The 12,827-nt window shown below is 40.9% G+C and overlaps 1 protein-coding gene and 1 long non-coding RNA gene across 5 annotated transcripts in view; one reads left to right on the top strand and one right to left on the bottom strand.

The window, feature by feature from the left end:
• The window catches only part of LOC114932039 (uncharacterized), an 87,832-nt gene that overhangs the window by 51,684 nt on the left and 23,321 nt on the right, over positions 1–12,827 (bottom strand). The window lies entirely within an intron of this gene.
• knockout (Stork-head domain-containing protein knockout) overlaps positions 1–12,827 on the top strand; it is a 78,625-nt gene that overhangs the window by 43,381 nt on the left and 22,417 nt on the right. For all 3 annotated transcript variants that reach the window (XM_085483104.1, XM_085483106.1, XM_085483105.1), the window contains exon 3: positions 6,107–6,302. In XM_085483104.1, the coding sequence (XP_085339230.1) occupies positions 6,107–6,302 (196 nt within the window). The remainder of the gene's footprint in view (positions 1–6,106; positions 6,303–12,827) is intronic.

Genomic DNA, 12,827 nt, shown 5'->3' with positions numbered 1-12,827 from the left:
CTGCATCAGCCTTTTATCGAACAAAAATGGCCGATAATACAACAATTGACAAAACAAGCAGGCGGCATTACAAATTTTTCTTAGCGTGCGCGAATTAATATAAGATTGCGATAGGGATTGTCGATACGAATCAACGTATTATTTTCGTCTTCTCTTACGGTAGAAAAGCGACAATGACGAAGGAGCGACAGTGTACGGGGATCTATTACTGTGTAGCAAATCTCAGGTTACTAAATAATAGGGCATTGTGCTTCGACGCGGCTTGTTCGATCCGCAAAGTTTATGTTTGCGAGATTTATCGAGGCCTTTTCAGACACAGGACGAGGCGCGCGCACGCGAGATCTGCATTCGAGAAAAGGCACTTTACGCTTCCTCTCTCGGGCGCGGAGTGTGTGTTTCGCTGCTCGTTGTGACGCGTTTTTAAATCACTGTTATTACGATGCACCGATCTCGCGCATCGCCCCCGGGGATGGTCGACGCAGCCAACGATCCGGCGGACACTTTCCATCCGCGTGGCGATTTCCGCCATGCAAAAACCTACGTTCGAGCTACTCCGCGGCTATACATTACTTTGTTACATTCGCTCTTTTACATCACGCGTGTGTGTGTGTGTCTGTTCGCGGATCGATTCGACTGTAAAAATATCCTCTCGCGAGGATGTAACAGCTCTCGCGCATAATAAAATTGTCGTAATGTAACTATATATTACGATAATTTGTCTTGAGGCTTCTGGATCTTCGCCGCGGCTATGTTAGATTGTGACGTCAGAGGCGAGAAAGTATACACAAAAAATTCTTGCGTGGAAAAAAAATCATTGCACTTAACAAAATCTATGGTCGAATATGTGCAAATAAATATCAATGTAATAAGAACTGTTTTTAACAAAATATTTAGTTTTTTGAACATTGCCATTGTAATTAAACAAAATATTTAGTTCTTATTACATTGATATTTATTTGCACGTATTCGACCGCAGATTTTGTTAAGTCAAATAATTTTTTTTCCGTGTGTCATTTTTAGATAAAAAGATATTTCAATGAAAAATTATTAATTCAGATGGCTTTAGTACACTTTTAAAATAGTCTGAAAATTATCCTTTTCCCTTCATATAAATATTTCACATGACAAAGTCTGTGTCAAGGGAAAAAATAGTTTTCGAAATAGTTTTTATTGAAAAATAGCACGCAAGAATTTTCAGCGCGTGTTTTCTCTGACGTCACAATCTTTAAAAGAAGAATAATTGTATTTAAAAATAATTTGAGTAATTACAGATGATATTACAGATTAGATAGTTGCGAATCGCGCGCGGTCCAGATAAACCGATTTAAGTTTGAGGAGAAAATCTATATATGGGCGGGGCTCGGATTATACGATCAAATCGCGAATATCATCGAAGTAATAGCCGCTCGACGGGGACCAGGCAACGGCACCCAGAACGTAACTAGTGCGCGGAATCACGAAGAGAACAATAAAGTCAAGTGCGTATCGGGCCGAGCTCGACGTTAGAGAGTTCGGCCAAGATTCTGCCACTTTTTTCTCTCTCTGTCTCTCTCTTTCTCAGGTTCTTCCAAGTTTTCGCTGATTGTCTCTTTTTTCTGTCCCACGTAGAAAACCGAATCGACCGTGTTCTCATCGCGTTGCCTTGACTTCGTAAATCAGCGCCATGCGGCGTATATCGCTCAGCCAGTCCCGACTTTTATCTCCCGCGCGAGAGAGAGAACTCGTTTATCCGCGGGATGCCCATTCGTCTCGAAGCGGTTCGCGTCCGTGATTGTCTATTTGTTTGCCGATTTAATTGCAAAAAAAATATGCGCGCGAGAAAGAGGGGACTCTCCCTCTTGTCGCGGCGCTCTCGTCTTCTCGCGCGAGAGTCTCAGATTAACGATGACATGGAATGCCGGGGCTTATTCTCCGCCTTACGATATGTAGATACCGATGGTATCACGGGCGTCAGTTAAGGGATATACAATAACACAGCGCTATTTATATCTAACATAAGATCTTAGCGAGAATGTTGCCGACTCGGAATAATTTATTTTCTTTACAAATTCTTGTTTTGCACGCGGAGCGGAGAATTTCTTCGATCAAGATATAAGGAGTTAATCCCGCGGAAATGTTAATTTATTAAGACGAGAAAGAAATTAAAAATTTTTAATATCTTAATCAATTTGTCTTCATAATAACGAGATATAGGATTTAGTTTAGATTATATTTTTTGATTCGGTTAGATAAAACACTTTTATTTTTTTCCTTCGCAAAATATCTCACTATTGATGCGTAAAAAGTTGCGTGAGGGTCGACGCCTATGCGTCGATGTCTGGATATGTAACTACATCCAGTTAGAAAGAGAGATCTCCAACGTATACTATTCGTGCGAGAACGCACGTTGCACTCGCAATATTAGCATATAAATTATATTATCGTGATTTATGCTTGCAGTCAGCGTACTCACACGGGGCTATAGGGGGTTGCTGATTAAAATTCGAGACGACGCGGGCAAACGCCTTGATGCCTGTCGTCCAGTAATGCCTGATAAATAGATCAATTTCGCGAAGGCTAAACGTCACGAGGAAAAAAATGAAAAATTTATCTTATAATCCTTCACCTTCTTTCCCAAAAAACAATTAAAATTATTATATATATAAAATACTTATAAGGCTAATATATATATATATATATATATACTCTGACTGTAGGATGAATATATACTAACGGGTTATACAATATATTCTCGATGCTAGTGTAATCAAGTTTTGATGGATCGATAAGGGGAGGTCAACGTGGCGCAATAATATCGCGGAGCGAATGACGCCTGGCAATAAGTTTCTGTTGTATTTCGTTCGACTCCGTTAACCGCTCACGTTCGTGCGCGTCTCGAGTTAGGGCTTTAAAAGGATAAGCGCGCGGTGCGAAAGCGCATGGCGAGTATATTGCATAATAATTAACGGGCAGCCAACGACCGTACAACACCCTATAGACCGTATTGCCGCAAGTTCATTGCCGGCGCGGAAATCGCAATACATATATTACGTGCGCCGAGCACCGCATCGCCGATTAGCAATAGAGGTCCGTTCCGCACCTTCTACATCTTGCCGTAATTTATTTTCTCCCTCCTCTTTCTCTCAGTCTCTTGAAAAAGTGCGAGTGTTATTTTAAGTCGCGAAAGGTGTAAAATAGCGCGACGAAAAGGAATTATCGCATAAAGCATTTTTCATTTTTTTTTTAAATATTTATCAATGTGTAATTAAAATGAGAAATCACAATTCCCGATCGACGATTTTGAATCCCACGCCATCTTTTCTTTATCGCGATTTCTTCTTCGCAAATATTCACCCTCGGCAATATCCCACAGCCGTTTCACTGTTCCCCTCGAGTAATCGATAGCTTATAATCTTTTGAGTAGTCTTAGGGAGCGGAATGAGATCGAGATTAAATATACAAGAAAATCCTAGGGATGGTTCTGAAATTTATTCAATATGTTCACGATTATGAAAGGAAACTTACGGCAACTCCCTGAGTTTCCATTTTTGAACAATCTTATTTTTTTTCTTTTTCAACAAAAGTATTTTATATAATGCTTGCAAAAGAGACGGGTCGCTCTTACGCAACGTTCATTATTTTCTGTAGATTGAATGAGATTTCATGAAGCATTATATTCGCGCGGGGACAGAAAGAATGTTATTGCCGGAGACGTAACGAAAGTATCGCAATATACGGTATAACGCCAATTTATGTTTAGCGATCAAAGCCCTCTTTTTCGCACAGTTAGCTGTCGTGCCGCTAGGTTGGATACAGGAGACATGGTGGCTGGGTTCAGCGTTAATTATAGTTAACTCAGAACTGTCGCACTCTCACGGTTAGATCCTCCCATGGACAATAAGAGCGTCTACTTTATCAGCATATCCTGTTGCCCACCCAGGCACATTCCGCGACGCAACGCGATATTTTTACACGTCCTCGCGCGATTTTCTTGTTGGCGCGTTTCAGGTTTATATTAGCAAGAGATATAAGAAAAAATATATATATAATAAAATAAAAATTTCTATCTTGATATTTCAAATGGTAATAAATCGATAGATCTAAAAAAGTTTTCTGTATTACGAATTAGAGCGTGAATCGACGTTCCGGGATGTTTTCCTAAAGTTTTAGCCGATTACGAAAGAGGTGGACGGAATTTTTTTTAATCGTTAAAGTGGCGCTTTTCTCCGTTCATCGTGTTCGACCGAGCGGAAAAAACAAAGCTAAAGAGTAATTCGATTGTGTAGAAGGTGTCCCGAGAAGAGAGAGAGAGAGATCGGTAGGAGGTCTCGCGATCTCGTGAAATCGATCGTGTTCGCTTGGCTGATTCGACACCGGAGAGGCGAGCTCCCACGTGGAAGCTGACGCGCGCCAACTCTCGAGAGGAAGAAGCGCGGCTTGACGTAACCGAAAAAAAGTTTCACCCGCTTGAAAATCGCATCTCACCAACGATTTAATAAATCGGCCGCGACGCGCGCGCGCTGCACCTTCATTATGATTTCTTTCTCGCCGCGAGCGTTGGAGCGTCGAAAATCTGCGTTCGTGTCGTAATCGACACGGTTACGAAAGTCGTTTTCTTTGCGCGTGAGATTATAATGCAGTATCTCGGGGAATAAAGGCGTTCGATTCGTAATCGCCATCGAAGCGCGTTTCTCGTGACATAAAGTGACATCATTTACGGCGAGTGTGTTACGGTAAACGTAAATATTTTACAATTAAATTTGAAAATCCCGGAGCAAGCACCGATTACATAATATCGAATGATGTCACGTATTGGTGAAATGTTATTGCAATCGTGAAAGCTTCGTGGAATTATTTCATGGAAGGTCAACAATATATAAGTATATAGAGAGAAAGAGAGAGAGATCTGGGTAACGAGAATATATACTATATTTTCACGACGAAATACGGGACGCGCGCAGCCTTGGCAAGGGTGGATGTTTGCGCTGTGCTCCGTTGCACAGGCACAAAACGAGGCCTGGTCGTTTTCGTGGCAGATCAGATCGATCACGAACGGACGTGTAATTTTGCGGCGGAGGTTCCGTCATTTGGCAGTAACTCCGTCATCGCCACGGTCCGCTATATGGCGACTTCCACCTGGTGAAAGTCTGGAGATCCTACGCTCTTATATCTTACCGTTAGATGCAAAATTGCCTTATGCACGCGCGGCACGCATTGTGTTTTTTTCTTAGAATTAAATTAAACACGATATTTCAGTCCTATTTTCGTTTCTTTCGTTCGAAAGAAAACTCGAATCGACGCCGCTGTGAGATCTTAATCATGTCTTGCATTATCCTACTATTCCATCCTACGTTGGCCGAATAAAATTTAAGCGGCGAGCCAGCGAATTACATAATTTAGTTAGATTTGTATCACTAAGATATATCGCTAAGTGTGTTGAAGATAAACTTATTTTACTAGTATAAAATTATATGAAACATAGGTAGTGTAATAAATTGTCTTTCATTTAAACAATTGTTATTCGTATACAAGTGCAGTGCACTTTTCGCAATTGCGAAAAACCGATCGCCCGAACAAGGGCTGTTATAAATCACATTCTGATCCGTACCGATCGATTCCAGCACTTCGCACTAATTTCATGGTTTAGCCGGGACAAAGAAAAAAGAAAGACAGGGTCAGAAGAAAATTCTATGGGGCGGTACGTTTATGAGCATTGTCCGGGGCTCTCGACCCTATCACGGCTCATTCTGTGACGCGAATCGCTACGCAGGGGTTCTAGGAAGCATCTGTAGGGGATAGAAACTGCGTTTCGCTTCTAGTTACGACGAGGGTGAAACGCCATACGGCTCCACGGAGAGATAAACACTTAGTGACCGCGCTATATTTTAGGGAATAACTCGTGGATTTTTATGTGGTACTACGTGTGGCAGTTTTTTTTATTGGTTACCGCAAAGAACATTATTTTTCTGTCATACTTCTTATTAATTGATAAACTCGAAAATATTTGAAAATAAATAAAAAATTAAGAATATAAAAACAAAAAACAAGATAATTTCTCGTGATAAACTTTTGACGCAAATTTAATTGGTAAATATCGAGGTGAACGTAATTTTCGCAATTGTTACAGAGCTTCTTGGAAGCAAATTCCAAGTGCTGGTGGAACACGGCTCTCGTGGATGCGACACGGCAGCTAAGGTACAAGGGCCACGTGTCACCGGGTGTGCTGATGGTTGGCGGACCGCCCTGCGCCCTCGAGGTTTTGAGGGCGGCCTGGGCGCGAAACGTTCTACGACCACCCGCGGACCATTCAATCACCTGTCTCGGTACGTGCCATATTCATTTTATTCACTTATATATATATATATACACTGCCCCGAGTATGTATTTAACTTGACAGTCCTGTCACCAGGACTATAAATCCGTTTGATTCAAACGGTAACCAAAAAGTTTAATTAGAGATCAAGCAATTTGTGAAAGTGAAAGTGAAAGCGCCAATATTTTACAAGATTGAGTTCTTATGAGAGAGGAGATAATATTGCGTGACCCCCGGTTCCTGGTACATTTGAATTACAATGTCTTGCGACAATTTATGCGTGAAAATGACGTACGAGCTTTACTTCGGGCGTCTCTCTTTCTCTCATTTGCCTTTATCAAACTCGTGAATGCATATTTAAAAATATCCTTTATTTCGTTTAAAATAAACTCGAATACTCAAATATTATAGCAAAAAATAAATAAATAAAAGCATATATAAATTATCGTGAAAATTCCAAGATATGATCTACTTAGCATCCTAGACTCTGATATAAAACCGACGCTTTACAAACAGAAACGATCGAGGATATAGTAGAAAGTGTCCGATCTCTACGCGTTATTCTCCTTATCCGCTTATCGCTCGTAATCCGCGCCTGTCGTCGATGTACATTCTACAGTAATAGCTTCACATATCTTATCAGGTAGCCCATGCACCCGTATATGCAATGCACCCCTTATTTCCCCGTCGTCCTGTTTTTACGCCCCCTTTGGTCGCGATGCGTTCCCGGTCTCTCTTTTTTTTTCTCCATCTTCGCCGTTTCTTTCCAATCTTATTGCTCCCCTTTTATGCCCCACGTACTCGTGTATCTATGCACGCCTACGCTCGGCTATCTCGTATACCGGGCTTATGCTAATGCACGCGCGCAATGGCGTAGGAGCTTCGACTCGTTATTATGTTTCGCGAAAACGAAAGAAATTTATTCGAGCGATAAAGAACGCGTTACGTGACTTTATCCGCGTGAGAAAGCTGCCGGTGTGAATATCGAAAAATTACGAAGCCGCGAATCGAAGCACACGCGGCTGTTTTGCACAGAGAATATTTATCATTTTCATCTGCCTCGTATATTCAGCGTCCGCACAAGTTACGCAATCTACTCAAACAATGTATTAATAAATTAATATATTAATGTATCGATACAACGCGTTTTTCGTGCCAAGTCCAGAAAGAGAGAGATATTAAATCGAAAATATATTAATGTTTCGTAATTAAATAAATGACTGCTGATTAAGCATGTCGAAATGCGATGAATTGCGGTATAACACGAGATACACGAGATTTTACAAAGTGTGTTTTCGTTAAGCCAGTTTGCACACGAATGCGTATATATTTCCGGGCTTTCCGGTTCGCGCGGGAATGCAACTCCGTATAAGACAAGCTTGCTTTACATATTCTACTATTTGCCGGATCGGGTCGGGCATCATAATACGCGCCTCTTTATGCGTCTGTATATGCGTATGCACCTGGTATGCGCATAACAACGCGGGTTTCGCGCTACCATAATTGGTCTGCCGTCCACTTCGCGGTGAGATAGCCGGTCCTCCGGTCGGACCGGCTCTTATCCAGACTTACCCCTTTATTCCCCACGTTCCATCCCTCTATGCCGAGTCACGATAACGACGAACGCGGCTCCGTAAATACGGCGGTTGCGCGTGATTTTCTAGTTTCAGTAGTTAGTGTCGTCGACTTTCGCGTGCGAACGCGCACTTTTAGCGCGTTACAAGATGAGTATTTGGGTTTATTAACAGGAAAATCACGCGTTTCGCAAGATTATGTCGGTCTATAAAAATAAAGAGGAGCGAGTTATACACGCGGTTGAGCTCATGAAATAAAATTTCGCATTTTAAGTCTCAATTAATTGCTTGCAGAATTTTGTTCATTTTTTAACATCTCTTATCCATTAGTTTTTATTATGAAAATAATTGCGTCGATCGTGTTTCGAATTGCGAAAGCTTTTTCGTAACGCGATTCAGATGGAGTTCGAGTATATATACGTATGTGTCGAGAAAAAAAAACTAAATAACCGGCATAACGCGCTCCACATAGAAATGACTCGTTCGGTACGCGAGTCGCATGCCATCGAGTCCCTGCATCCGATGCACATGGGTGCAGCGAAAGGGACGTCGACGCGCGCGCGTCTGGAATGCCAGACCTTCCTCCCTCCTCCCCGTCCCTTTCCTCTCGTCTCCTCCGGACTGAAATCCATATGGTGCACTCTCTCGCAGGGTAATAAATCGGCCTCCTTCGGTGCGCGACAGTAGCGGCATTCCAGGGCGATCGATTAAGTCGTGGTGCCCCATTGGACACGCGTGGCTCGATAAGCGGCGCGCGTTTTCCACGCATAATTCCCATTTCGCGATTTATCTCGAGGGAATCTCGCAGAACGAGCGCGATTCGCGACACCGCGACCGACTGCAACTTGTCGACGAATATTTCCCTCTCGTAAAACAAGAGTTCGCCGCAGAGTTTATAATTGAATTAATTATACGAGCAATTATATTCGTGATCGCTTAATTATATATATGTTCGTTCTTTGATTATATGCAGAATCATTAATTTTAACACTGGTGTAATTAACATCCCTGCAATTATCAATCCTTCACTCACGAGATGCTAAATACTCTTGCCGTAAGTAAACAAGGTATTCCGTGGAGAAGTTTTGCGGTATAGCGCGAATTTCAATAGCGGGACATCATACCTGTTTTCGACGCTCGATAGCGCATACTTAGTTAAAACGCGAGTCGAGCAGGGATGCGGGCCAAGTCTATGCATCAAGGAGATAAGGAACCCAATCGAACGTAATAACGAGGATTCCGTGGGACGTGCCACTACGGACGTGAGGTCGTGGAAATTAATAGCGTCGTATCGACATCCAGTTATTTCTACACTATACTATAAATAGGTACACATATACATGGCCGAGTATGCAGTAACGCGGAATGCGCGCTCGTATATACATATATATATATATATATATATATGCACGTTACACGTCGAGCCTGGATGATTGCGATTCAGCATTTTTGTTTGCACCGTGTGCCTCATTCATTATGTGTATTGACTAGCCGCGGACGTTGTTAAGACGGCGCGAGAAGACTTCGTCGGTGTTCTATTAGCGCGCGCTATGCGCAGAGAAGACCTCGACTCGAGTATGCAACCGCATTTTATGATGATGAGCGAACGGCGAGCCAAAACGGCGCTTTATCATGTCGGGAATCGCGATTGTGCCATCCTACACGAATGCGCCTGCATTCGCGAGAAATGTATCTTCGAAACGATCTTTCTCTCTGTTCGCTATTTTAAATCTCAATTATATCTGGGAATCGTGTAAAATGTGATATTAAATCGCAACGTGACTTGTCGCGAGATAAGATCTATAAGGAAATGCACTTGTATAAAGATATTCATTAATTGCTTGCAAAATTGCATCAAGACGTGATAAAATTTTTTAAACATCTCTCATGTATCAGGTATCAATTTTCTTTACGTAATGTGCATTCTATGATAAATATATACATATATATTTCTAATATATCATAGCTAAATATATGCAAAAAAAATCGGTACCTTCCTCGACGTACTTGGAAAGCTGCTGATCAAGAGATATAAAAGGACACTCGACTATAGGATTACGGACCCGATAGCAAAATTCCAACAACCCGTTGCTGGCGACGCGATTCTCGACTCTGTTTGACATTTCCCTGACAATCGTTTATCGCTTACTTACGATTAATCTCTATCGAATTGTCTATCTCGCGACAGGCAAATTTTTCACTTGTTAGCTATTCAACAAACAATATAACGATGACATATTACGTATACTCTTTAATCGGATCTTTGTGTCGATTAAATCGGGAGAATTCGACAGTCGTGTCGAATGCGCTAAATGTGAAACGAGTATATACATATATATAGAGGTGTATCGGTATCTTAAGGCCACAGGGCGCTCCAAACACGTCTCTGCAATCGGTCAGTCTCTCACGCCTCTCCTGTCACGATTTTGCTATTTGCCCGATCGAAATAAACTTTGACGTATGATTACCTTTCTCGCGCCAGGGAAAAATCCTTTTCACCATTCAATTAGCGGCAAAAGATTTGTTACGCAAATACAGTAATGTTCCTAAATGCATAATCAATGTATCAATAAATATTAAATTAAGGATAGAGTCAAATGCCATTTTTTTAAATATTGTACCTTCAGAATAATTCTGTTGAAAAAATTCGTAAAATAAAAATGTTACATTTTACTATTGCTTATTATATTTCGAGTTTGAATGATCCAAATATTGCTTTAAATTGAAAAAATTTTTTAAATTCTGCCTCGAAAAAAGTAGAGAGCATTATGATTAACTGGCGAGCACCTGTTGTTAATTAACATTATATGGATCTTAAGAGGGCCTCGATCGAATTGCTCGAGGCTCCTTCAACCCTCGTTTTCAAAAGGGGGAATTAGGAACCTGGAAGCAGAACGGCGAGGAGATCCCACGGTACTACACGATTCGTTCATTCGTTCCACGTGTGTGCAAACGTGTACGCGAGTGAGACGGCAGAGCCGAGTAACGAGTTATCTGTCCATCCATCTACCACCGCAGTGTGTAAACGTTTGTAGGCCCATCGATGTATGCCACGGTATTTTCGAGTGGCAACTTCCTGTCGAGTGTCAGCTGGATCCTAGCGGCCGCCTCGTCGTAGATCGACGATTACCACGATGATGGTGGGGTCGAGACACGACATACTTTGCTATTACCTCGCTTCTTCCTGCCGTTCCTGAGGCGTTACTCCGACTCTTTTTCCGACTCCTTCGTGTTTAGTGCTTTTTAACGCGTCCCTCTTTTATATATACGCGTATTACTATTCATATTCATAAGTCACATTCATAATTCGTCAACGACTTCGTGATTTGCGAGAGGCCGCGTGTCGCGTCGCGACTTTCTTGTTAAATAAGCAATATCGCATGTGAGCTCATTGCATGATGATTCCGCGAAAGAAAGTATCGGACTCCTACGCTGATTATGGTGATTTGGAGATTTTTCATTTCTCAGAACAAAGATTTAGTGCGTGAGACTCATTACTAATTATATCTTAAATAATTAAAACAGTGAAATCTCTTTCACCTTTTTCATCTTATTATTTTTATTTATATAGTTATATTGAAGATTTAATTTTAATTAAACTATGCCTACAATTAATTAGGAGGTTTTTATTCGCTCCTTTATCTCACGTTTGGCTCTTATTTGATCTTTTTGTTTACATTCATAAATTAATTAATTGCACGTATAAAGATATATTGACTGATGATTATTTAAACGATGAATTAATTATGTGTAATTCTTTTCACGGTAAAATATGCGCATGTATAATATCGATATTACAGACAAATACCATAAAATATTGACCATCGCGTGCGATTACGAGTGTATGTTACTTGGAATGAGATGAAGCATGCAGCTACCTCGCTTTAGTGGCGTCTGACGCGGCCTATTAGCTCGTTACGCAGTCAAACGGTGCCGTTTACGTTACCGAGTGCGATCAGTACGAGAGCGAAGCGGATTGGCGTTTAATGCGATCGTAATTACACGGGAAATTTAAGACCGGTAGCTTGAGAGAAAGAGAGAGAACACCTTCCTCCGACGAGATAATTCGCCGACTTAAATCAACAACGTGTCGCGGAATACCGAGAGGTAACAACGTCGCGAAATGTCGAGAGGTAACAGCCGCAGTTGTGGCATGAAGGCTACATTGAGGCATTGAGTAACGGATAATTGCATCGACTAATAAATTAATCCGCGACCTCCCCCGTGTACTCCCACGAGAGAGGAAGAGAGAAAGAGACACGCGTAGTTGTATCGTCTAAGTCGTTGCTTATAATCATCTTGCGCCACTCCGAGCGATTGTCTAGGTCAAGGCGTTCGCTTTTAAACGCACCTGCAAGCCAACGCACGAGAAGTGCGTCCTCGAACAACGTACTCGTTAAAGGTTGTCTCTACGTTTTCCTAATTATTATCTGAAGCAGACTGCGAGGTCGCAATTCAAATTCATCGATGCAGAGTCATTTGCAAATACAAGTTACACGAAAAAAATATTAGCTAAATTTTAGGGGTCTGTCCCTGTTACATCTGAAATTTAGTTGTCTAAATTTTAATTACAATAACTTGTATTTTTAACTACACAAAGAGAATTTTCTCTTAAAATTTACTCTGAAAATCGTAAGACAATTATGGTATTGGAAGAATTTTTAATAATAATTTTCATTAATAAGAAATTTCTAAATAGAATAAGTTTCTCGTGCTATGACACTTTAGATGTAAAATTACGTACAAAAAAAATTACAATGCAGTAATTTACCCTGAAAATTTTAGTAATTGTGGGGCAATATAATATTGGAAGAATTTTATAAGAGTTTCTCTGATTAATATTTACCACAATAAAAAATATTAATATGTACATAGTAAAATTAATCGAACATATTTTATATCTTATTGTGGTATAGATATTAATCAGAGAGACTGTTATAAAATTCTTCCAATATCATATG

Source organism: Nylanderia fulva, unplaced genomic scaffold (assembly GCF_048542155.1).
Source record: "Nylanderia fulva isolate GAGA-0341 unplaced genomic scaffold, ASM4854215v1 Scaffold23, whole genome shotgun sequence".
NCBI lineage: Eukaryota > Metazoa > Arthropoda > Insecta > Hymenoptera > Formicidae > Nylanderia > Nylanderia fulva.
This window is presented reverse-complemented; position numbering and strand designations above follow the sequence as displayed.